The 27,170-nt window shown below is 43.0% G+C and overlaps 1 protein-coding gene across 4 annotated transcripts in view; it reads left to right on the forward strand.

The window, feature by feature from the left end:
• GPAT4 (glycerol-3-phosphate acyltransferase 4) overlaps positions 1-7,724 on the forward strand; it is a 36,194-nt gene extending 28,470 nt beyond the window's left edge. For all 4 annotated transcript variants that reach the window (XM_037812884.1, XM_037812886.1, XM_037812885.1 and 1 more), the window contains 3 exons: positions 3,185-3,313; positions 3,402-3,481; positions 5,279-7,724. In XM_037812884.1, coding sequence (XP_037668812.1) covers positions 3,185-3,313; positions 3,402-3,481; positions 5,279-5,387 — 318 coding nt within the window. In that variant the 3' untranslated portion in view covers positions 5,388-7,724. The remainder of the gene's footprint in view (positions 1-3,184; positions 3,314-3,401; positions 3,482-5,278) is intronic.
• The last annotated feature ends 19,446 nt before the right edge of the window (positions 7,725-27,170 follow it).

A 27,170-nucleotide genomic window follows, 5' to 3' on the forward strand; every position in this document is an offset into this window, starting at 1 on the left:
TTGAAAAGATGACTTACTGCAGGGAGTGGGATGTGTGACTGCCCAGCTAGGTTTGTAGATTCTAGGTACAGATATGTCCTTATTACTGAAGAAGTGACACCACTGCTTTGGTTTGTAGCATCATCTTATATACGAAGAACAGCTCACAAAAATGAAATGGATCTTAAGAATTTATCTAATCCATCCTGCACCCTTCAAGAACATGTATTTCTCACTGTTCATACTTACTTGGAGAGATGGAATCAGTCAGCCTTTTCCCCCTCCCTCTCTCACCCTCTTCACATTTATCTGAATTTGTAAATAGATACATATTAATTCTAAAAGAACCCAGGCCTCATATGATGAGTCTAAAGCAACATGGGCTATCCTCAATATGTTTAAAGTATTTAGGTTGAAATCCCAGATCAGGGTAAAACAGTAAATTTAAGTCAGTATTATGCTTGAAATTTAGTCTCCAAACTTTTGCAGGGTTCTGTTTGCTGTGTATAGAGTAGTCTGTAGAAGTAGTTCTTACTTCACTGTGACGCTGCCAGCACAGCTGGGCAGTTGGGGAAAGAGGTGCTCCTCTTGGTGAAGCACACACTTAACCAGCCACTCAGCTTTACCAGGTAGGTAAAGGCAGATGAACATGGGCTACACAGGGTAACTAATCAGTGGTAGAGCTTCCCAGAGCAGTTTGTTGAGGACGCTGTGTCTGGGAACAGTAAGAAAGGGAAACGTGGTCTGTTAGAGATGTCTGTTGAGGGTGCAGGGGTCGGGAGAGCACTTGGACCACGTGTGTGCCACACTGCATTGCTGTAGTGGGAATCAGGTGTTTCACCGTGTGTTTATTAAAAGCCTTATCACTCACTCAAAAGCAGTGGTTCTTAAACTTGACCCACCTCCAGAGATTCTATTTCAGTAGGCCCAGAATTTGCATTTCTCACAAGTTCCTGGGTGGTGCTGATGTGCTGGTCTGGAGACCACACTCTGGAACAGTGGTTCTCAACCATTTTTGAAACATGAACCCTTGGGAGAGATGGCTCCTCCCAAGAAAAATGCCTGCAAATTTTATATATAATTTCATTTGTTTCACAGATTTATTGAAGTCCATCTGTGGCTAAGAACTTCTTTTCCACAGGAAGTGTTGTAGTTTTTGTAAAACCTTCATTGGTAACTCAATTTGGATAATAATAGCAATTTCAAGGCTCTGACTACATTTCCATCAAAATTAAATCATTAGCTTTTGCCTTGTTTTTTTCTCTCTGCCCAGACATGTATTCATGTCTGCCCATCATGAAACAAAGAATCACTGCTGAACAAAGGACTCACACACACTCATTCATGATAATAAAATTTCTATTCATATCATGCTTTATGAAAATATTATAACTCTTTCTAGTCATGCACATTAACTCCTGTTTAAAACTCATTCTTCTTCTGTATTTTATTTTAGTCTTATGTGAGCTTATTAAACGTTCAATAATTAAATCTGCATTTCCTAATTTCTGTGATTAAACTTAAATATTTTCGTTTCTGTAGTCCAGTCTTCAATCTAGGCTTAATTACCCATTTTTTTAAATTGTGAGAATCATGAAACTCATAGTTGGAAAGGCCTAAGGGATCATACAGTTGAGACCCTACCTGTATTAGTTAGGATTCTCTAGGGAAACCAAACCAACTGGAGAGATCTGTAAATATGAGATTTTATACAAGTATCTCATGCAACTGTGGGGATGCATGAGTCCCACGTTCCATAGGGCAGGCAGCAAGCTGGCAACTCTGGTGAAGGTCTTTGATGAGCTGCCCAGGAGACGCTGGCTGGCTGAAGTAGAAGTGAAAGTTCTCTCTCTTCTCCCTTAAAAGTCCATCTAATTGAATTGTTGTGGAAGACATGCCCTTCGTTGATGTAATCAGCCACAGATGCAGTCAGTTGAACTGATGATTTAATAAACCAGCCTTCTGGTTTATTAACCAGCCACAAATGTCCTTGCAGTAACAGTCAGGCCAGTACTTGTTTGACCAGACACATGGGTGGGCGCAATCACCTGGCCAAGTTGACACATGAACCTAACCATCACACTACCCCATGTGCAAGAACCTCCACTACAGCATCCGTCTTCCTTCTAAACCTTTTACAGTGAAAGAACATTTGTGACCACTGGTGGCAGTTTGGTCTGTTGTGGGATAACTCTTGATTTCAATTTCCCTGTCTGTATTCCTAGGTCTTTGCTACAAGTCACACAAATATCTTTTCTATGATAGCCTTCAAACATTTGATAACAGTTCCGTGACATTTTGCTCAGGTATTCTGCTGAAAAACCCATTTATTTGTGTTACTTCTTATACACATTGCTCCTCCACCGCTTTTCCCTCCCTTGTTTACCTCCTGTTTGAATTATACTACTGATTGGTGAAAATGAGGTAGACAGCTGCAGCCACATGTCCACAAAATGCTATTTTAATTTCAGTCTTTGCCTCATTAGAGCTAACAACGAATGAGAGTATCTGGTAAACCTCCTTGGTGGGAAATGCAGAACATGTGATTGAGACCTCCTGAAATTAGCATTGTATGCCCATTTACTAATGACTTAACCAAATCAAAGCAGAGCGTCTTATTTAAATAGGTAGTTGACTTTATTAGTGGGATTCTAAATACAGAAGCATGTCATAAGCTTTGTCCTTGGTCTGGGGCACCAGAGGTTATATTAAAAAGTTGGTGGTTATGTAAGAAAATACTCTTATTGGAGAGATACATGTGGAGGTGCTTATGAGTGAACTGACATGTTGTCAGAGAGGCTCTATAAGGGGGATGTGGATGAAGCAGGTGTGGAAAATGTTAATTGTTGACTGGGTATGGTCATAAGGGAGTGCGTTATTTGGTTCTAGGATGTGCTTGAAAACTTTTAACAACAAAGTATTTACATCTATTAATAAAATGTAAAACTAATTAAAGAGGGAGGAAAATTGTTTGAAGAAGGCTGTTAGGAGAATCCTTTTACTGACCTATAGTAGAAGCTTGGGTCAGTTGGGGCAGGTTAGTGTTGCTGAGAGGTCAGAACGCTGACTTCAGAAGAGCTCTGGTAGGGGATCTGGGGGCAGCTTTCAAACACTGCCCCAGTGGACCTATTAAGAAAAGTTGCTCTTGGTACCCACACATTTGAATTGCCAACTTCTTACCATCCAGCTTTTCATTGCTTTTCAGTATGACCCTCAATTTGGTGATGCCTTCTGGAACAGCAGTAAATATGGGATGGTGACATACCTGCTGAGAATGATGACCAGCTGGGCCATTGTCTGCAGTGTTTGGTACCTGCCTCCCATGACCAGAAAGGTAGGTGCCATAACACTGCACCAGGTTTCGCTTCCCTTTGTTTGGCCATGAGCCTGGGTTGAGTGGTCTTATTCATTCTTTCTTACAGACAGATGAAGATGCCGTCCAGTTTGCCAATAGGGTGAAATCCGCCATTGCCAGGCAGGGAGGACTTGTGGACCTGCTGTGGTGAGTTTAGAGCCAGACTTTATCACTGGGTTTAGGAAAACTTGAATTTCTGAAACAGATGTCAAATCACTGACTCCATTTACAAAGAATTCTCCTCTCTCTGATAGAGAGATTTAAACTCACCAGCTTCTGAGAGCAAGCAGTTTCTTTGGCTCCTGTCTCCTTGTTCCCAACTCAGAAGTGCTCAGTGCTACCTTTGCCTGTCCTTGGGGAACATGGAATCAAGGATGAATTGGACTAAGCAGTCAATTCTGTAACCCTTTCTGGAAATTGTACCAGTCTGTTAGGGCACCCAAACAATACTAATGCTGATCTGGAAACCCCTCAGGAATACCTGGCTTTCTCTGTCAGTGTATTTGGCAAAAGTGGACCATCTTTAGAAAGGCAAAAGTTTCATTTATTGCATTTAGCTCGTTACCTACTAGAGCAGGGGTTGGCAAACTTTTTCTGTAAAAAAGTCATTAAATATTTTAGACTTTGCAGGCCATATGGTCATTGTAATAACTACTTAACTTGGCCTTTGTGACATGAATGCAGCTGTAGACAATGTAAATGAACGAACACGTCTGTGTTCCAGTAGAACTTTATTCACAAAAACCGATGGCAGGCTGGGTTTGGCCCATTGGCCGTAGTTTGCTAACCCCTGTACCAGAGTATAAGATAGTTACGCTCCAAATAACAGAAGACTGATAGGGATGAATGTTGGTTCAGAGAAACTTTTACAACCTCTAGGACCCTTAGGTTTCAGTGCAAGGGTCCACTCTGGAGGGCATTTGACTTAAGTGGGCATTATAGGAACAGTCATAAAAGTTCAAATATTAAACAGTACTGTAGATTCTCAGGTCCTCACATTGTGACCTTTTAAAAAATACTGACTTCATGTCAGACACTGTGCCAAAGCTCTATATAATCTTATTTCATCCTCACAGTAAACCCATGAAGTAGAAATGTTGTTATTCCCGTTTTACAGATGAGAAACTGAAACTCAGAGAGGTTAAGTAACTTTTTTTCCAAAGGCACAAAATAGCACTGGAGCTAGATTTTGAACCCAGGTGTGACAGGTTTCTAGAGCTTGAATGTTTAACCACTACTCCCCGTTCCCTATCACTGAAGCCATAATGAGGACAAGTGTGACTACTTTTAAAAGATGCCTTTGCTGTAGATTTTAAATGGTGGGTCAGGAAGACTTCAGGTGGGCTTGGATTTTCTTTAGCCATTGAAGGTAGATATAATTCTAGACATCAGATGAGGAGTTGGGGGAGCCATGTGGGTGGGACTGGGACATGGAAGGAACAAATCTAACTCTAGAGGATTTGTTTGGGGATATTGGAAGGAGATGCTGGGGTGATGGGGCCAGATGGTCAGGACTTTGAGAGTCAATCTGAGCAGTCTCAGCTTTGGCATTTGAATCCCTTAAGGATGGAAGAAATAAGAACTTGGAAAGGCTGGCTTCACTTCCTTAATGCCAGAATACCTCTTTATTAGGTAAGGATGAATGTTACGAATAGAAAGAATTGAAACCTCCCTTGGTAGGTTAAAGCAGTGATGAAGCATCTTGAATATGAATAGTGAATCCTGACCCAGGGGCAAGTCTTGAGGTAGAAAGGATAGAGATCAGGAATCCAGGCTGGTTTCTGAGGGCATCCTAAGAAGAGAGCCATGGAGCACTTTTGTTTCTGGCAGGTTTTCCTTGTGTTTTGGAAAACAGCACAGTGCACCTAAGCTGTGGTGCAGGCATGGATAGGAAGCCTTTCTCTCGTCAGGGATGCTGATTATGTCCTGCCTTTCTCTCATCAGGGATGGTGGGCTGAAGAGGGAGAAAGTGAAGGATGCGTTCAAAGAGGAACAGCAGAAGCTGTATAGCAAGATGATTGTTGGGAACCATGAGGACAGGAGCCGTTCCTGAGTCCTCGCCTCATGCTGGCTGCAGCCACCACGCCCGAGTCCTGACACAGGAGCCAGCTGGAGTTGTCGCTGCCTCTGCCCCCGCCCCTGCCACTGCCCCCACTGCTGCATCCTTGTCAGACTCTGGGATTCCTCGGGACCGCTCTGGATCCAGGACTCCAGCTTCTCCAGAGCCACACTGGGATCCCTGGCCCTGAGGCAGCACAGTCTGCCCTTTGGCCATCTGAAGTGGGTGTAGTGCCCAGGAGGAGATGCCTTCTTGTTTCTTTTACAATTAAGTCCATTGGAAGACTGCCATTAAAGTCACCTCTCCACCTGTGCACGTTATGCGGGGCTGCATGTTATGGAAGAATCAGCCACATTCCCATGTGAGGGATGTGAGGGATGTTACTTTTTCACGGATGCCCACATGCCAGGGTTCTTTGGTGGGAGAAGGGTCCATCCCACTGTTGAGGAGAGGGCGGCTGAGGTAATGTGACTTTTGCTTCAGCCTAAACATCACCCCCTCAGCCTTGGAGCTCTGCAGACTTGATAGAAGGAAAACTGTAGTCTTCAGGGTCTCTCAGCAAAATGAAGTTTTAAATTCTTGTGTTACTACCGTTGGGAAGTCACCAAAGGGGATGGGAACAGGCCAGGTGGGCCACTGACTAGTCTGTGGTGAGAACCAGGAGTCCTTTTGCATTCAAACTCCAGTGCCGACCTTGAACTCCCCAGGTGACTTGCTCTTTGTTAATGCGTGCCTCAGTTTCCCTATCTGTAACATGGATCAGGAAGGGGAGGGTGATGATACCTACCTCACAGGGTTGTTGTGGGGATTAAAGTGCTACTATGAGTGAAGGACAAGTAATGCTCAGTGTTACAAGTTCAGGCCCATGAAAGTGGCAAGACGAGGTCTGTGCTCAGAGCTGCTGCACCAGACTTTGGATTTGTTCTTGTGAGTAAATAAAATTGTCTTGGATGGTGAATGAATTGAAGGATTTTCCCTTCTCTTTTTCTCCCATAGATGTAGCCCCAAGTAACATGTTTCTTATCAAACTTAAACTTTTCTTACTTGAACTTAACCCTGGGTCTCTAGGGACTCCACTCCCTTCTAGAATGAGGACTGGTATTGTTCAGAAGAAGGTAAATTACTCACATCAGATATATGTGTATCTCCATTCAGAGATGCATGGGGTTCATTTAGAGTTTCCAGCATAGACTAAGATGTGGATTATGGGAGCATGGAGTTAGAAGCATGTAATGGAGGGACCGTTTTATTGAATTGGGGTTAAGAATGGAAGCAGGCAGGGGCAGTCTGAATATAAGGGGTTGATGGGAAGAAACAAGTAAATATAAGGGGAAAGATGGGAGCAGGAGGCTCTGGAAAGGGTTAACGAGAGTGGTGGGATCGGCAGGTGGGCATTCAGTGTCCCTTGGGCGTCCATGCTGTGGCTTCCCTCCAGCCAGAGGGGAGGCTGCAGCCCTCACAGGCCTCCTGTGCCCGGCTCACCCTCCTAGTAAAGGGAGGGCCAAAGCCAGACAACCCTTGTCGGTTCTTGCTTCTGGGGTGCACCAATTTTAAATCGGTCGGAAGGGAGAGTTGTCTCACCCCTATCATTCATCCACCCACCCACCAAGCCCCTCCTCTCCCCATCCATGGCACGGTCATGACCCTTTCAGGATTTTGAGCCGGCGTGGTTAAGTGTCACGTCCCCCAGGTTGCACCCTGGCCCTGGGATTTGGGGGTGGGGGTGGAGGTGAAACCTCATTCCTAAGGCTACTGAACAGATATCACTTTGTCAAGGACCCCATCTTATCTCACCCCTCAGTCTGTCTCTCACTCCAGCTGCCTTCCTCCTACTCCCTGAATAGCCTCCCATTTCCTCTTAATTGTCCTTTTGCAAACCAATGAAAAATTTCATCTTTTTTCTCTAAAGAAACACTGTTATGACTATAAAAACAGCATCTCCTGAGCTGTTTTACAAAATGTTTAAGGAAAAAAAAGTGGTTTTCATCCTTTACAGGAATGATATTTAGTGTTTAAAAGCTATCTGGAATGATCTTTAAAAATTGGGTCTTTAAAAGTCAAGTTCCCTTTGAAAAAAGAGACTGCTCAGATTCCTTCTATTTAGTACTATTTCATGATTTATAAAGCTGTATTTTATATTTTGTTTTTGTTTTTATTTTCTCACATTCTGTTCAGCAAACAACCTAGCAGGGTGCTGCAAGGACCCAGTTTAGAATCACTGCTATGTAAAGAAGTTCCTGTGGAGACTTAAGGAATGGCTGTTTCACTTTTACTGACAGTGAGGGGAACAGATATGAATTACATCCACAAAAATAAAATCTCTAAACTTTCTCTAGTGCTGTGTTACAGGCCTGCAGCCTCATCACACTGCTTTGTCCTTTTTGTTGTGTTTCCTGTAGTCCCCAAGTTATCTAGAAGTCAGAATATTTGGTTTGGGATAACTACATTGGTCTTAGTGATAAAACCATATGACACTTAGGAATAACAATGAAGAAACATTTAAAGTGTAAAATATATTCACTCTGGTGATCCCAACAGGGATGAGGAAGATCTTGCAATAAAACCAGTGACATTAATCAGTAGAACAAGCACTGGCCAGCTTCTTCTTATTGCTTCCAAACCTGCATCTCGACTGTTTTAGCTTTATTTCTCTGGATTCATTTCCTGATTCTTACCTAGGGAGATGGGTTAGATGACCTCCAAGGCCCTTTCCACCTGTGAAATTTCTGTGATTTATAAGCCTATGATTCAAACTTTGGCTTCGAGCTCTGAAGTCTTCTGGGTTCAGAAATATGCAAAGTCAATTTTGAATCCATTTATTTCTTCATTGGGGCTAGTGAGACAAAACGGCTAGATGTATCCCTTGTGTAAAGGAGAATCTCCCAAGTATTTTAGGTGATTGTGGGATTGGGCCCACACTTCTCTTGGGCTGGGCAGTTTTGGTTGTGGATCTTGGGAAAGACTTTCACTCCAACTTGAGATTTTTCCAGCTATTTAGAGAAGAACTTTCCAATAAGGCTAGTAAAATTCCCCTGACACAGGAAGCTCAATAGAAAGCTGTCGGCCATGCTGGAGCTCAGCAAGCTGAGCTTGATAGAGCAGTTTGGGTTGACATCCTTGTGATGTAGTAGAACCAACTTTGGAACTTGATTCCTTACTCTGTCAGACCCCACTCCCTTTTGCTGCCCTTCCAAGATGAAAAGCTTGAAGGAATGTGTGTGTGTGTCATCCACACAACCCTGAATGCCTACCGGCGACCAGTGACAAGGCAACGTCATGTTTCCCGTCTTCACAACAGAAGCTGCCAACAGTGGGCACTCACCCTGTTGTCCTTTTGGAGACTTCTGGATCTATAAGTCCTGCCATTGCCTTCCTGGAATTGACCAAAAAAATTCAATTTGTGGTAGGATAGCACTTCCTAATGTCCCCTGATGCATGAAAGATTCCACTGCTCTGCATCTTGAGCGGCCAGACTTGGTTTCTCCTGGAGAACTCATCCTGTGAGGCTGAGACGTCGTGCTGGAAGGGCAGCTGCATGCACACTGACTCCTGGCCGGGCTGAGAGCCGGCCTTCCAGCCATCCATCTTCCATTGCACCAACACCCCCTTTCCCCCCAGTCAATATGTCTCTCTCCGATGGGAAAGTTAATAAATTTTGCTCTAGATTAAAAGTATTGATCATTTCATTTGTAAACGATAAATAAAAAGGGGGAACTTTTCATCGCATCAAGGGTAGCGTCTGGTGTATTTTGCCGGTGAAATTGTGCTCGCAGTGGCTGGGGGTGGGCGTCTCATATGCATTCTGTCCGGCCAGCTGCATTGATTTCCTATTAGTCTCCCAGCACCACCCAGTAACACATCATTTCAGTACCTGCTATTAATGGTCTTTTGATAAATAATCACTTGTAAGTCAATAAATTTTTATTAAACAGTGTGGCTCTTTGATTTATTAAAATCCGACCGTGTTTGTCTGGGAGAAAAGGGATGCTGAATTGAAGTGGAGGTTTTCATACATCTTCCTGACGCTGAGCAGTCACCGCACACTCCAGAGAAAAACAATTGCATTTTAACAGAAACAAAACAGCCGAGTTTGGAACTTGGGCCCAGGGAAACTTTATCTCCATCAGTCTGAGTCTCACTCTACAGGGAGCAACTGCAGGCCTGAGGGCGCTGAGTCAAGAACTTTGTGTTTGCTTCAGAAAGTGATGAGGTACCTGGGCTGGACCCCCTCCCCTATTGCATTCTGGGATAGCACAGACCCTCCACCTGTGCAGCAGGTGGACCCACCGGTCAGCCTTCAGCTGAGCTGGAAGGTGTACCCTGGGGCAGTCACCCTTTGCAATCAGACATTTGAGATCCACAAGAAAAGTCGAACTGTAGGACCCTCGAGCTTCCTTCCTTGGCCAAACCTCCACCAAAGTCACTTGTGTGGCGATTCAGCAGTATGGATTATTTTTTTAAGTGGGCCAATAGCTGAAGATGGGAAATCTTTTCTGTGTGTGAGATTTTCCCTGGCATAAAATTTGCTCTAATGAATTTGATGCCTTTTTGTTGAGACTAATATGGCCCCCAAACAGACTTGTATAGAGAGAGACCCAACTGCTCAATATAGCTTCAGAATTCCCAGTCCAGTGGGAAGTTGTGGGAAAAAGAGAAAAATCTGGCTAGTAAAATATTTTTACTAAAACTAATAGTTGGAGCTCCTTGTCCATCACCCTGCCTGTATTCAGGCTACTGCTGCCGTCGTGTTTCCCATTCATATTTAGTGTGACAGTTTGTCAACATGAGAGGGGCTTTTGAAAGCTGGGATTGCTACTAAAAAGTTCAACTGAAGGCTTTGATTTTTTTCAAACTGACTGCAAGTTTTATCTATAGTTGCTTGCGTTGCCTCAGGGTGTGAAAACTGCTGCCTCAGGGAACCTCGAGAGTGAGCAGGGAAGCTGGGAAGGTGAATAGGAAGTGCAGAGCGGTAAGTATTAGTAAAGTGGTTTGCTGGAGCCTGCGCCATTATCTCTCACATGCAGGAGGCTGGTAAAGGGAGCTCAGTTTCTCTCAGACCTGTGCCTAGGGCTTGAGCCCCAGGGTTGTGTGGTGGAGCCCCCAGGTCAGGGAAACCACAGGACAACATGGGTGCTGTTTTCTAGAACATAACATTGAATATATTTTGCACTTAACATACAAAATTCAACTTCATTTCCAGGTAAAGCAGAAGGCTTTTCTGAAATATGTCACTTCAGAGTTAATCTCTAGACTTTTTTGACTCTTCCCCATATCCCTTTCCCTGATGTTTATTTCAGCCTGTTACTAGGAGGACTTAGATGGGGAAGTTGGAGAAGCATCATCTTAGGGGTTCTTGTACTCTGTGAATTTACTTCCGGTGATTTCCAGTCAAATATGTTAAACTAGGAGGCTTCCATTATAACTGCTAGTGGGGAGTGCGGGGAGTGAGGTTGACAGTAGAGTGACGTCCCTTCGGGCTGATGCAGTTACAAGGGGCATTTGGGTCATCACCCAGCGGGTACCCACACCACCTGTTGATATGGCTGTTAATACCCCAGTAGGAAGCTGGGGAAAGATGGAGGTGGAGAGGCTCTGTCTTTCCCCCTTGGAAGTAAAGGAGACCTGAAGCTTCCAGAATGGAGGCTCTGAGAATCCTAGAGATAGCTGTGACCATGTATTTCTTTCCTTTGACCCCACAGGTTCCAAAATTCACTTAGAGTGGGTGTAGACCTCTCCACATATCACAGACTCAGTCCTGAGCGGCTGGAAATGAGGTCAAGAGAAGATTAGCTGGTCTCTCCCCTCCAGTCACTTCCAGAGTTTTAAGTAAAGATGTTCTTAGATGCCCTTTGCTTCTTCTCACTGTTTTGGGGTATGGACGAGCACCGTGTTCCCTCTAGCTGAGTGGCCTGGTGGGAAGGCGAGGCTGGGAGCCTGGGCACTGCCTCTGCAGGGGAGGCTGCGGAAGGTACCCAGCATCTCACTGGGGTCCTGTCTCCGCCTGCTGCTGTGGTGGGGTTGGGGAAGGGCTGCTTGCACTCGGATTGATCCACCAGCTGTGATTTGTCATTTCGCCAAGGCAGGCGCTGTTTTCTCTTGCTTCAGGAGGCCCCTTCGACACCTGCTTTATTTTTCTTCCTGCGCTGACGTGACGGGAGACAGGTGTTAAACTACTTAATCACTTTAAAATTGTTTTAATTTTCTGTTTTTTATTGATCTCTCCAGCACCAATTAATCAGCTCACTGGTCCAGGCAGTTAGTACATTAAAAATTGTCAGGGAGGCCGTGCATCTTGCAAAATGTCTAAAAAATATTCGTCTAGCAAATTTCGTTTTTCTTTGGCATGCAACAGTCCTTGGCCCACAGAACTCCCAGTCAACAGACACCTCTGCCCCTGGGGCTTGTGTGTTGGGGAGGATTGAGGGTACAGGAAGAACTCTGGCCAGAGTGGTTTTCTAGGGGGAAAAAGGAGAGCAGGTAGCCCTTTGCAGCACTAACTTGGCACCTTCCCTTCCACTTTTGTTCTCTGTTTCACTCACGTCTCTGGGTCTCCTTTCTCCAGGAGTTTTGGGAATTTTTGTGGCTGGGCCTACTTGCTCTGGGCCATTGTGTCCAGACTACCACGAGGCAGGACTTTCCAATCTGTAACTGCCCTCGTGGCTGGGCACCCAGCCCACAGCCAGATTTCCTCTCTCTGGGGTGTCAGTGCTTTTGACTTATCCTTCTGACAATGTCAAAGCCATCTCCCCCGGGGCAGGGGGCCCTCTAAACTTGGTAAACCTCTGTCTGTTGGCAGGTGGCTGTGTGTCATGCTGCCTCACCTCTGGCACTCCCATGGAATGCTCTGGCTCCCCCTCTCCACAGTCACCTGGTCCCGTGCTGCAAACCCTAGCCATTTGTCTTTTATCACCCCTCTTGAAAATTATTTATGAATTAGTTGGCTGTACTTTCTGAATTAAGTAAAATAGGGACAGAATAACCAGGGACTCCAATATCATTTCTTCGGGGGAGAAATTTGTTTGCTTCTTTCCATTTTTGCCAGATTCTCTGTCATTTTCCAAAGGTAAGCCTCTTATTTTTTTCTCTGGCAAATTAAATAAACAAGTGGCCTGTCTGCAGGGCCTGGGGTGCCTGTTCCTTCCCAGTGGGCACCACCTTCCCAAAGCATCTCTCACCCCCACCTCCATGCCCTTCTTCCCTCCACTCTCAGCTGCCAACCTGAATGGGGAAGCTATTTTTGTCCCCCACATCATGCTCCATCATTCATACAGGTGCTCCTCAGAGACCTCAGGTATAGACCCTTTAAAATAGGGACCCCAGTCCCCATCTGAGAAGGGCTGGGGCATGAGTCCCCAGTATGGGAAAGCTGGTGGAGAGAGGAGCCTCTGAGGCTGGCTGCGGGGCCTGCTGGAGGGGCACGCACCATCAGCCCCCGCAGTCTGGCTAGCCGCAGAGACTTATCTTCCTCCCCCCCACGCCCCGGCCCCACCCACTTTGTATTAATTGGTATATGATTGGCCTAGGACACATAATCTAGTATTGATTTTCTCTCTGGACGCCACAGCTTTATTTGCTCACATCTGCCTTGTGTTTAATTGGTGCTTTGCTCTGGAAATGAGAGATCTTATCGGCCTGTTTGGTTTCTTTTCCTGGGGCACACAGGCATGCACACACCCTCACACTCAAGGGTTAGCTGGCCCAGCCCTGTCTCTCCCTGACCTTCCCACAATGAGGCATTCCTGGGGGATGGGGATGGAGAATGACCCAGAAGGCCTTTCTCAGAGAGTTCCTGTCTTCACACTTGACCTCAGGCTCTGTGGCAGATCCTTTCTGGTAGAAAGCGTGTGTTTGAGTGTGTTTATGTAATGAGCACTGGGAAGAGCATTGGTTTTGGAGTCAGACCTGGGTTCAAATCCCATTTCCTCTCTGTGTATAGACTTGAGGCTAAACCATTTAATTTTTCTGCACCTCAGTGTCTTCTTTATCTGAGAAAAAGACAGAATACCTGTTTTGTAGGATTCCCAGAGGATATTTGTCAACCACCACAGTGCCTGGCACTTAGTAGGTGCTCAGTAAACATCAACTCTTCAGTTCATCATTTAGCCTGGCATGGGAGAAACATAGATATGTGTAGTGGAAAGAAAAAGGGGTCCCCTGATTGTCAACTTTGTCCACGGGTGGGAGCAGGGTGAGGTGGGAGGACACGTCTTCCAGGGACCAGCACTTTCTTGAGAATCTTTGACTCCAAGGCACTGCTGTCATCACTCCCCTTGCCCGAGACTGGGAACTTCTCCATTGTCCCCTCCCCCCATATTCTCCCTGCACCAGGGCCTCTCCTGTCATCTGACATCCCATCTCCACTGCACCCCTAGCCTGACTCCTGCATTAGGGATTTTGTAGACTCCTCAGATGATTGTAGACTCCACCACGTTTGAGCTGGTCTGTCCTACACTTTTTGTAGTAAAGGGAAGATGTAAAGGCCAGAGGTAAACACTAATTTCCTATTGACATAACATTAATTTTCTGGCTTGGACAGGTGAATGTGCTTTCACTCACTTTACCAAGATAAATGATATATGTTTGCTTGCTAAGAGAGGTCTAATGAGGGACTTTTGAACAAATGCCTACTGGATCGACTGTGGGGAAAGAGACTGGCAAACTGCTATAAGAGGGAAGAAAAATAGCCTCTTCCCACCACTTTCAACTCCTTTGTTCCTGATCAGGTGCTGGTGCCTTCCTCCTAGAAGGAACTAGATGAAGGGATTATTGAATAGAGAATGTGATATTTGTCTCCCAGCCAAGGAGGCTGTAAGGGACAAGCACACCTTCTCATCAGACCTGCAAACTGAGGTCTGCAGATCCACCTGCCCGCCCCCACCTGGCCCCTGCAGCCATCATCCTGTGAAAACTGGATCTTCCGTCCAGTGGCACCCAAGGCTGTTGTCAAATGTATATCCGTCTTTGGTTCATTGCTCTGAAGAGTGAAAAATAGTATTGGAGGGAACAGGCCTGGGTGTTTTTTTTTTTTGAGGGGGGTGGCACTGGCAGGGGTGCTGGGTTCTGAACCTCAGGACAGCTGAAGATGCCCCATGATCTTAGGAACTGTAAGTAACAAGGTAACAAGACTGGATCAGAGCAGCTTCTCTTCGGAGACTGTGGTTTGGAGACAGCATAAATTGAGCAAGAAGGAGCCATGATACAGCTAGACTCTTCTCAGCAGAACGGCCTGTGGCTGGGGATGGAGTCCAAACCCCTGGCCTGGCAGGTCCCCCGGGGATTTCTCGCCCCGGCGCGGGGCAGACCAGGCGGTCCCCGCTAAGGCAGCCTGAGGCTGGGGGCGCCTCCAGGGAACAATATGGCCGCTCCTCAGGGTTTTGACCAAGGCTCGCAACTAACAAATACTTCTAGGATGGGAGGAGTCATTTAATGGACGCTTCCTGTCCTTTATGACCGGCCCGGTGGCAAGCCGAGCCCAGGAGGAGAGCTGGGGGGTACGGAGGGAGCAAGGGTGGGAGCCGGTTCCCAGGAAATGGACGTAAGAAATGCTGGGAGAGGCCAACGCAGGGCAGCTTCCTTCCTTCACTATCCCCACCGTGCGGGGGGCGCTTGGCCGGACCAACCTATAAGCAAACAACAGGCGTAAAACACTGTATTTTTTACTTTCTATTAGGATTCTTTCTGTTATAAAAGACAGAAACCGAACTCAACCATCTTTTTTGTCTAGGTGCAGATCAGGCCTGACTGGGTCGAGTTGAAACAGTGTTATTGGGACTCAGTCCCGCTCCTCCTCCACCTCTCAAGCTACTGTCCTCCTTGTCGGCTCCCTCCGCGGGTAGGAGATGGCCGCCGCAGCTCCCGTCTCTAAGCCTCAGGCCTCGAAGACAACCAGAAAGTGACACGCCTAAGAAAGACCATCTCTCATTGGCTGGAATTGAGCCTCAGGCCTGTCCCTGAACCAATCCGTCATGTAACCAGGGGAGTGGCATCCACTGATTGGCTTAGAACTGGGTCACTCATTTAGCCCTGGAGAAGGGGGCGGGGCCATCCTGTCCACCCTGGCTCAATTGAACTTGGCAAACAGGTTCCATCTCCCGAGGAAAGTCAGGGTGTTGTAACCAGAAGGCGGCAAGAATCAGCAGCAGGCAAGCCCCAGAACAGAAGTGCTCCACTCCCTGTTACCAAGGGCAGGTTAGAAGTCGGATTTCACCCAGCAGCGCACAATGCTTTACAATTTTCCTACAGTTTGACCACAGATCCCATCTTGACCGGGGGTTGCAAAGCAGTACTAGAACTGCGACCCCAGTGTTACTTTCTTTTCCAGAACACAGCAGCAATTTAGCAAATTCTGCTAAAGCAGGGTCTCTCAAGTAAAAAATTAAATTTGAAGCCCCAAGAGCCCACCAGGATTTTATTACATTAGACTTTTCCTGAAGTATGCACGCCACAGGGCAACAAGAAACCTGAGTAGTCCCGTCCATCTTTCCTTTGGAGGAAGATGCAAACCCTTTCCTGCTACCTTCCCTGACCATTCGTATCTTTGTCACTTGGGGAAGAAGGGAAAGACAGATGGCTCAATTTAGGTGACTGGGAACAACTCCAAAGGGGGCAGGGAGAGCCAAAATGTATGAACTTAAATTGAGGTTGGCTTTTAAAATTCCTAAACTTGTGCACTCCCAATGCCCTGGACACTCGTCAACCATGCACATTCCAGAGCCAAATCCCAGCCCTACTGAGTCAGCATATCTGGGAAGGGCCCTGGGAATTTGTATGTTTGACAAGTCCTATCAGCAGGCAAGTTTGGGAAACTGCCTCAGTGAACACCTTCTGTGGCTGTCTTATGTCTGTGCCGTCCAGCCTTTTAATATCAGAGATAATTGACAGTCAGTAATGAAGCAGCAGAAACCACACCAATAAAAATGAGGTTTGTGGTAATAATGCATTAAAATGCATTTAATCAGTGTGCGTTTGATGAGAGGACTTCAACTTGTCCCCTGTATTTGCTGTAGCTTTTTAAAGGAACTTCAGATCTTTACACTGCTGGGGAGAGGACACAACTCTGGACGTAAGAGTTGGAAGTCAAGGATTTGGGGCCTAATGTTTTGACCTTGGACAGGTCTCCTCCAAACTCCAAGTCTCAGTTTTCTCACCTGCAAGTTATCTGCTGGTCGGTCTATCACTGAGAGTTTTAATGAGCATCAAATGAAATAACATTCAAGGAGGTGCCTTGAAACCATATAACATCATGGTGAGTGCAGTATTATAATACGTGTTAAAAGTGGAGATTCGGGCACTGTTTTTCATATCCAATATAGCCTCATTCAAGCTTGATAAAAATCTAAATGTTAGATAATGTAGACACAGTGATTCTTATTGAGTGAAAGTTGTCCTTATTTTAGTGCTCCTTCTTTCCTGTTCAGCGATGTGAGGCTTTTGATGAGATATGGTGTTGTGTGCTCAATGGTGAATTGCATTTTTTAATGTGTTATCATTAATTAATATTCTCTCTTATTCTTAACCACTGTCTCCTGTGGATCCCTCTGCTCCCTGTAAAGACATTCCTCTTAGCACTAATTGCATTTCTTCCTTGATTTCTTGTCGTCTGGCTCCCTCTTCTAGACCGCGAGCCTCAGGAGGGTACGGAGCTGCCCTGTGTCTGTATTCCCAGCTCTGAGCAGTGTCAGGCGAAAAGCAGACCTCAGATATTGATGGTGTGGATTTGAATTTATCATGCACATAATCCTAATTTTAAAAAATATTCCAAAGTCCAGGCTTACCTGTAATGCAAACAGGCATTCTCCCCTCGCTGTTTTATGATGCTTTCAGGAAGTCTTCTCTGGGAGGCAGCGGCAAGTGGGGTTAAGAGTGGGGTCTCAGGAGTCAGACTGCCTGGTGACGCTGTGTGACCCGGGGCAATTTGCTTCTCCTATGTCCTTGGCTACAAAATGGGTATAATAATACATCTTTTTTGAAGATTAAATGAGGCAAGTACAGCACCTAGGACAGTGCATGGTACCTAATGGATGTGAAATAAATGTTTGCGGAGAGTAACACAGGAGCAGCAGGAGACTTGGTCATTTTAGCAGCTGTATTGCGAGTGGAAAGAGTGTCGATTTTGGAGTTGAGCAGAATCACTACTGACTACCCATGGGTCTAGCATACATCAGTTCATTTCTCTGCCTTGGTTCCTTCATCTGGAAAATAGGAATACTGAAGCGTCATAGCTGTTGGGGGAGAAATGAGTGGATGAGTAAAGCACTTAGAAGGAGCTGTGAGTCTCCTCTGGGCCATGGGCTTCCTGCTTTAAGAGGAACAAACAGGCCCCTCTTTGGCCTCCTGGCCTAGTGCCAGGTGCGTCCTGTTAGGGCGCCACGCTCTGGAGACAAGGTAACTGCAGGGAATCCGTCCGCCTCATTCCCACGACCTCTGCCTCCTGAATGATGGGAAATCCTTGCACACATTTGTGTTAGATTTCTCCATAAACTCCCAACCCAACCTCAGAACCAATTTGAAATGACACGAACCAACAGTGAATACCCAACAGCAGCATTTTTGTGTATTTGGTACTACTTTGTTCATCTGAACATCATCAGGGAGTAATTGTTCTAAGCAAAACAAATTTCCAGTGGAAATCTGTTGGAAAAAAAATGCTGTTTTGACTGTCTTAAGCAGAAGAAAAAGAACATAATTTAATCTTGCTGATAGCTCTGGGTCATCGTTATGAATACAAACCACACTAATGTCCTCAAAGGCCTCTGGCCCAAGTTTTTTAAAATAATTTTTTATTAGAGAAATTGTAGGTTTACAGAAAAATCATGCACAAATTATAGAGTTCCCATATAAACCCCGTCACACACAGTTTCCCCTATTATTAACACTTTCCAGTAGTATGATACCTTTGTTATGATTGAGGAAAGAATATCATTGTAATTGTATTATTAACTATAGTCCATAGTTTACACTGGAGTTCACTATTTGTTTGTACAGTCCTAGGTTTTTTTTAAAAAATTTTATTCTAGTAACATACATACAACCTAACATTTTCCCTTTTAACTACATTCAAATGTATAATTCAGTGGTGTTAATTACATTCAGGGTTGTGCTACCATCACCACCATCCATTACCAAAACTTTTTCCATTGCTCCAAACAGAAATCTGTACAATTTAAGCATAATTTCCCATTCCCTACCCCAAACCCAGCTCCTGATAACCTGTATTCTAGATTCTGACTTTACGAATTTGCTTATTGTTATTATTTCGTATCAGCGAGATCATACAATATTTGTCTTTTTGTGTCTGGCTTATTTCACTAGATATGAGGTCTTCAAGATTCATCCATGTTGTGGCATGTATCAGAACTTCATTCCTTTTTATGGCTGAATAATATTCCGTTGTACGTATATGCTACATTTTGTCTATCCATTCATCTGTTGATAAACACTTGCATTGCTTCCATCTTTTGGCAATAGTGAACAATATTGTTATGAATATTGATGTGAAAATATCTGTTCAAGTCCCTGCTTTCAGTTCTGTTGAGAATATACCTAGAAGTGGGATTGCTGGGTCATATAGTATTTCTATACTTAACTTTCTGAGGAACCACCAAAATGTTTTCTGCAGCTATGCCGTATTACATTCCCATTGGCAATGAATCAGCATTTCTATTTCTCCACATCTTCTTCAACACTTTCCATTTTTGTAATAGTAGTTATTCTAGTAGGTGTGAAATGTTGTCTCTTTTTGGTTTTAATTTTCATTTCCCTAATGGTTAATGATGTTGAGTATCCTTACATGATCATTTTGGCCATTTGTATGTCTTCTTTGCAGAAATGTCTATTCAAGGCTTCTGCTCATTTTTAAATTGGATTATTTATGTTTTTGTTGTTAAGGGAAGGATTTCTTTATGTCTCTAGATATTCAACATGTATAAGATGTGGATTCCAAATATTTTCTCCGATTCTGTAGTTTGTCTTTTTACTTTCGTGATGAAGTTCTTTGGTACACAAAAGTTTTTTTAATTTTGATGCAGTCCCATTTACTTATTTTTTCTTTTGTTGCTTGTGCTTTTGGTGTAAAGCCTAAGAAACCATTGCCTAACATAAGGTCCTGAAGATGTGTCCCTATGTTTTCTTCCAGGAGTTTAATAGTTTTGGTTCCAATATTTAGGTCTTTGATCCATTTTGAATTGATTTTTGTATATGGTGTGATGTATGGGTCCTCCTTCATTCTTTTGCATATGGATATCCAGTTTTTGCAGCACCATTTGTTGAAGAGACTTCTTTCCCATTGAGCGGACTTGGCACCCTTCTCAAACATCAGTTGGCCATATGTGTGGCGGTTTGTTTCTGAACTCTTGATTTATTCCATTAGTCTATATGTCTTTCTTTGTGCCAGTACCATGTTTTGCTAACTATAGCTTTGTAATCAGTTTTACAACCAAGACATTTGAGCCCCCCAACTTCTTTCTTCTTTTTCAAGATGCTTTTGGCTCTTTGGGGCCCATTACCCTGCCATATAAATATGATGATTGGCTTTTCCATTTCAGTGAAAAAGGCTGTTGGAATTTTGATTGGGATTGCATTGAATTTGTATATTGCTTTGAGTAGAATTGACATCTTAATAATATTTAGTCTTCCAATGCATGAACATGGAATATCTTTCCATTTATTTAGTTCTTCTTTGATTTCTTTTAGCAATGTTTTGTAGTTTTCTGTGTAGAAGTCCTTTATATCCTTGTTTAAATTTATTCCTAGATATTTGATTCTTTTAATTGCTATTGTAAATGGACTTTTTTTCTTAATTTCCTCCTCAGATTGTTCATGAATAATGTATAGATACACTACTGATTTTAGCATGTTGATCTTATACCCTGCCACTTTACTAAAGTCATTTATTAGCTATAGTAGCATTGTTGTGGATTTTTCAGGTTTTTCTATATATTGGATCATGTCATCTGCAAATAGAGAAAGTTTTACTTTTTCCTTTCCAATTTGAAAGACTTTATTTCTTTTTCTTGCCTGATTTTTCTGGCTGGAAATTCCAGTACAATGTTGAATAATAGTGTTGACAGTGGGCATCCTTGTCTTGTTCCTGAAATTAGAAGGAAAGCTTTTAGTCTTTCACCACTGAATATAATATTAGCTTTGGGTTTTTTGTATATGCCCTTTATCATGTTGAGGAAGTTTCTTTCTATTCCTTGTTTTCTAAGTGTTTTTATCAAGAAGGGTGCTGAATTTTGTCAATGCCTTTTCTGCACCAATTGTGATGATCATGTTTTTTTTTCCTTTCTTCTATTAATGTAGTATATTACATTAATTGATTTTCTTATACTGAACCACCCTTGCATAGCTGGAATAAATCCCACTTGATCATGATGCATAATTTCTTTTTAATGTGCTGTTGGATTCAGTTTGCTAGTATTTTTTTGAGGATTTTTGCATCTGTAATCACAAGGGGTATTAGTCTGTAATCTTCTTTTCTTGCCTTTTTAATATTAATTAGAATTAAAATTCTTGTCTTTTTCTGGCTTTGGTATAGGGCGATATTGGCCTCATAGATTTAGTTACGGAGTGTTCCCTCTTCTCAATTTTTTTGGAAGAGTTTGAGCAGTATTGGTGTTAATTCTTCTTGGAATGTTTGGTAAAATTCACCAGTGAAGCCATCTGGTCTAGGACTTTTCTTTGTTGGGAGGTTTCTGATAACTGATTCAACCTCTTTACTTGTTATTGGTCTATTGAGATCTTCTTGAGTCAATGATGGTAGTTTTTGTGTTTCTAGGAATTTGTCCATTTTATAGGTTATCTAATTGGTTGGCATACACTTGTTCATAGTATCCACTTATAATTCTTATTTCTTGGGGTCAGTAGTAATGTCCTCACTTTCATTTCTGATTTTAATTATTTGCATTCTCTGTCTTTTTTCTTTGACAGCATAGCTAAAGGTTTGCTGATTTTATTGATCTTTTCAAAGATCCAACTTTTGACTTCATTTATTCTTCCTATTGTTTTTTAAAATTCTCTATTTCATTTATCTCTCTTCCAATCTTTGTTATTTCCTTTCTTCTGCTTACTTTGGGTTTAGTTTACTCTTCTTTTTCTAGATCCTCCAGTTGTGAGGTTAGGTCTCTGATTTTAGATCTTTCTACTTTTTTAATGTAAGCATTTAGAGCTATACATTTCTCTCCAGCACTGCTTTTGCTGCATCTGATAAATTTTGATACATAGTGTTTCCTTTTCTTGCCTTAAGGTATTTCCTAATTTCCTTTGTGATTTCTTCTTTGACCCATTAATTATTTAACAGTGTGTTGTTTAATATCCATATGTTTGTGAATTTTCCAGTTCTCCTTCTTTTATTGATTTCTAGCTGCATTCCATTGTGGTAGAAGAAGACACGTTGTATGATTTCAATATTTTTTTAATTTGAGGCTTATTTTTTGACCTAACATGTGATCTATCCTGGAGAATGATCCATGTGCACTAGAGAAGAAGGTGTATTCTGCTGCTGTTGGGTGAAGTATTCTATATATGTCTGTTAGGTCTAGTTGGTTTATAGTATTGTTCAAGTCTTCTATTTCCTTACTGATCTTCTGTCTAGATATTCTTTCCATTATTGAAAGTGCTGTATTGAAGTTTCCTACCATTAATGTAGAACCATCTATTTCTCCCTTCAAGTCTGTCAATATTTGGCTCATATAGTTTGGGGCTGTACCATTATGTACATATATATTTATGACTGTTATGTCTTTTTGTTGAATTGACTCCTTTATCAGTATATAGCAAACTTCTTTGTTCTACATAACCGTTTTTGAGTTAAAGTTTATTTTATCAGATATTAGTATAGCTTCACAAGCTCTCTTTTGGTTACTATTTGTATGGTATATATTTTTTTCATCCTTTCACTTTCAACCTACCTGTGTCTTTGAATTTAAGGTGAGTCTCTTGTAAACAGCACATGGTGGATCATGCTTTTTTTTTTTTTTTTTTTAGCCCATTATGCCTATCTCTGCCTTTTGACTAGAGAGTTTAATCCATTTACATTTAAAGCAACAACTGATCATGCACAACTTTCTTCTGCCATTTTTCTATTTGGTCTTTGTAAGTCATAAGCTTTTTGACCCTCAATTCTTCTTTTAATGCCTACTTTCAAATTTATTTGATTTTTTTATATTGCACCATTTTGAGTCCCTTCTCATTTCTTTCTGAAAATAATTTTCAAATATTTTCTTTTTCATTACACTAGGGTTACCATTTAATTTCCTAAATCTATGATAATCATGTTTGATTTGATACCAATTTAACTTCAATAGCATACACATACACTGTTCCTATTCCACTCTGTCCTCTCATCATTTTTGTACTTGTTACAGATTATATCTTTATACACTGTATGTCTAAAATCATAGATTTATCATTCTTTTTATGCATTTGAATTTTAGAACCTGTAAGGAGTAAAAATTAGAGTTGCATACTAAAAAATACAATACAATAGTACTGGCATTTATACTAACCCAAATGGTTACCTTTACCATAGGTCTTGATTTCTTTAGGCTGCTTCGATTCACTGTCTGGTGTCCTTTCCTTTCAGTCTGAAGATTTCCCATTAGCACTGCTCATAAGGCAGGCCTAGGGGTGACAAAGTCCCTCAGCTTTTGTTTATTTGGAAATATTATAATCTATCCCTCTTTTCTGAGAGACAGTCTTACTGAATATAAAATTCTTGCTGGCACCTGCTTTCTTTCCGCACTTTAAGTATTGGTTTCTGATGAGAAATCAGCACTTAAACTTATTAGAACTCCCATGTACACAACCTATTGCTTTTCTTTTGCAGCTTTCAGAACTTTCTCCCTGTCTTTGGTATTCTTCAGTTTGACTACTATGTGTCTGTGGTTGGTTCTCTTCAAGGTTGTCCTGATTGGGATTCGTTTGGAGTCTTGAATGTGCATATTCACATCTTTTGTTAAATTTGAGACCTTTTCTGCCATTATTTCTCTGAATATTCCTTCTTCCCCTTTTCTCTTCTCCTTCTGGGACTTCCATAATAAATATATTGGTGTGTTTAATAGTGTCCCACAGGTCTCTTGGCTCTGCTCACTTTTTCATATTCTTTTTGCTTTTTGCTTCTCATCTTGAATCATTTCAACTGTCTTGTCTTTGAATTCAATGATTTTTTTTCTTCTGCCAGCAACAATCTGCTGTTGAAACGCTCTAGAAAATTTTTAATTTCAGTTACTGTTTTTCAACTCCAGAATATCTGTTTGTCCCTTTTAAAATTTTCTGTCTCTTAATTGAGATTCTCACAGTGTTCCGTCATTGTTTCCCTGTTGTCCTTTAGTCCTTTCTGTGTCTTTTCCTTTATCTCTTTGAAGAAATTAGGATCATTTTTTTTTTAAAGCCTCTGTCCAGTTTGTCCAAAGTCTGGTTTTCTTTGTTCATGGTTCCTGAATTTTTTCTTTTTCATTTGGATGGGCACTTAGGAGTTACTCTGCTCCCTCCAGAACAGGGCCAGGGACCCACAATGGGACTATGGGCTGGCTCCACACTGCACCAGAGAGAAAGTAGGGGAGAGGCCAGCACGGCCATCATCAGCTTCTCTGACTATTTTTAAAGCTTGTTTTCTTGATTTGGCACTTGCCTAATTACTGCAACCCTTTAGCTATTTTCCAGAGCTTTGGGGAAGAGGTCTCTGCCAGTTTTTGCTAGTGGTTCAACGCTTCTGTGAGGGAATGGCACCCTGGGCATCTTGCACTGCCATCTTAGTTGACCAGAATCCACAAGTTGGGCTTTTAATCCTTTCACTAAATGCCCCCAGGGGGCTGTACTCCTGTAATTCCTTGTTCCTTTTTCTGCTGCTGCTATAAGCCCTGTGTCTCCACTGATAGGCATCTCTGAATCTGGTCTCACACCTGAGGACTTTCTTGGGAGAGCAGTGCACAAGCCCTGTGGCAGCTACTTTCTTATTTTTAGATGGTTTTTCATTTATTGCTCACAGCCAGGTTCCAACTGCATTTCGTGTGGTCTTGAATGCTATAAATTTAATTCGCTCCCCTCTATATCCATCTGTTTTAGTTTCCTAGGCTGCTCAAGCAAATACCATGCAATGGCTGGCTGAAATTATGGGCATTAGCTTATTGCTTTGAATCTGTAAAAAAAATCCAAATCAAGGTGTGCCAGTTTGAATGTATTATGTCCCCCAAAACGCCATTATCTTTGATGTAATCTTGTGTGGGCAGACATATCAGTGTTGATTAGATTGTAATTCTTTGAGTGTTTCCATGGAGATGTGCCCCACCCAACTAGGGGTGATGACTCTGATTGGATAATTTCCATGGAGGTGTTACCCCACCCATTAAGGGTGGGTCTAAATTAAATCACTGGAGCCATAAAAATGAGCTGACAAACAAAAGGAACTCAGTGCAGCTGAGAGTGACATTTTGAAGAGGAGCTACAGCCAAAGGGGCACTTTGAAGAATGCACAGAAGCTGAGAGTGGAGCTGCAGATGAGAGACAGTTTGAAGACAGCTGTTGAAAGCAGACTCCTGCTCCGGAGAAGCTAAGGGAGGACAAACACCCCAAGAGCAACTAAGAGTGACATTTTTGAGGAACTGCAGCCTAAAGAGGAACGTCCTGGGAGAAAGCCATTTTGAACCCAGAACTTGGGAGCAGACGCCAGCCACGTGCCTTCCCAGCTAACAGAGGTTTTGCAGACACCATCGGTCATCCTGCAGTGAAAGTATCTGATTGTTGATGACTTACCTGGGATACTTTATGGCCTTAAGACTGTAACTTTGTAACCAAATAAACCCCCTTTATAAAAGCCGATCCATTTCTGGTGTTTTGCATTCCGGCAGCATTGGCAAACTAGAACAAGACCTATCCTGATTGGGTTGGGCCACACCTTAACTGAAGTAACCTCATCAAAGGTCCTGCTTATAATGGGTTCACACCCACAGGAATGTATTAAGTTTGAAAACATGTTTCTCTGGGGTACACACAGCTCCAAGGCACCATACCATCTTAGTTATTTATTGAGTACCTAATTTGGGACAGGTTCACACACATTTACATGGTATACCCTACACTTACAGGGCTTTCAAAAGTGGCCATCGGAACAACGGAAATGACTGGCAGCAGCTGTCCACAACCAATCCCATTTTAGGAGTCAAAGCATACCTACTCTGGATCTGTTCACACTCCAATGTGCAAACCTAGGGATCCTGTTAAAATGCAGATTCTGAGTAAGGGAGCCTGAGGTGGGGCCTGAGATTTTGCTTTTGTAACAAATTTTCAAGTGAGGCAACTGCTGTCAGTTCACCATTTTTTGGGCAACAAGGCTTTAGAGCAGGGTGTACAAACTTAAATTCCTTCTGGGTCCCTGAGGGTGAGGCAACTTACTTAGGAAGTGGTGGGGATCATACCTAGACCAGGCTCACCCCATCTAAAGGCAAGCTAAAGTTTCTATAAAAGCACTGTTCTTCCCCTGAAAAGCCACATCTGCAAGCTGAGTTCAGCCCTAAGGCACCCATTTTAGATCTCTGCCCTTGAGTCCAGAATCTCAGGCAAGTAGACTAATCTGGTCATACGGAGACTCCTTCCATAACCTCCAAGTTAACAGCTGACCTGCTGGAACCTGAATGCTAAAGGAGTAGGTAGCTGTGACTTTGGACCAGCTCTGTCCTATTGTTGGGAAGACCTGGGTTCTGCATCTGGCTCTGTCATTTACTAGTGGTGGAATTTGGGGAGGGAGGAGAGAGTGTGAGTGCACTAATATTTCAGTGCCCACGCGGCTCTAGGCACTACACTTGATTTCATTAGATCTTCTCATGAGTCTTGCAGAGTTGATTTATCAGCCCTGTTTTACAGAGGCGGAATTTGAAATTCAATAGTTAACTAGCTAGGGCACACATATTAGTTCTAATCTTTACTGTAATCCATGAGGTATGTATAATTATTCCTGTTTTTCAGATGAGTAAACTGAGGCCCAGAGGTTAAATCACTCACCCAAGGACACAGAGAGTGGTTGAACCAAGATTTGAGCCCAGTTCTAGCTAACCACGTTCTCCTTTGTCGTGCTGCAGGCGAAGACTCAGGGAAGCCGGCTCCTGGGGCCAAAAACCTAGGGGCCGCCCATAGGAGGTGGGGTTGCCAGAGGCTGGATTTCAGCCCTCACCTCCTTTTTGACTGCTATGATCAGGATATGGTTGTTCTGAAAGTGGTAAGACACTGCCAGCCACCCATCTCCATCCTGCCCCGCTGGGGAAATGTCCCTGCCTTTCTAACATCCGAAGCCATAGACGTGAGGGCTGTGGCAAAAGCCGTTCCTGCCTGTTTGAGCTCAAAATTGGCCTTCCAGTCAGAGCAGGACTCTATGACTATTAGGTGCAAAGGACTTAATTTCTTAATATTTATCCCCTTGTCTGACCTCTGAAAAGTTTGTGATATGGCAGGAGAGGAACTGCAAGGAGCATGCATTTTCAGAAAGCTTAGTTTTTTTGTTTAACTCAGCATATAGAAGCAGTCCTTTTTTTGCCAGGGATAAAAATGGGGGCCTATGGCTTATGGTTTCTCTGTGATGGATTCTGCAGTGAGATAGCCTTATGTTCTCCCTAGCACACAGACACACACACACACACACACACACACACACACACACACACACATACCTTCATACATGCATTTGTACAACTCTATAGAAAGGAAGACTTATTCCCAATTGCCCTCAGGAATCTGAGCCATTCAACTTCAGCTCTCCAAACCTCAAGTCTCGTGTTTTGAACAGGCTTC

The sequence above is a fragment of the Choloepus didactylus genome, chromosome 20 (genome assembly GCF_015220235.1).
Source record: "Choloepus didactylus isolate mChoDid1 chromosome 20, mChoDid1.pri, whole genome shotgun sequence".
NCBI classification, from domain to species: domain Eukaryota; kingdom Metazoa; phylum Chordata; class Mammalia; order Pilosa; family Megalonychidae; genus Choloepus; species Choloepus didactylus.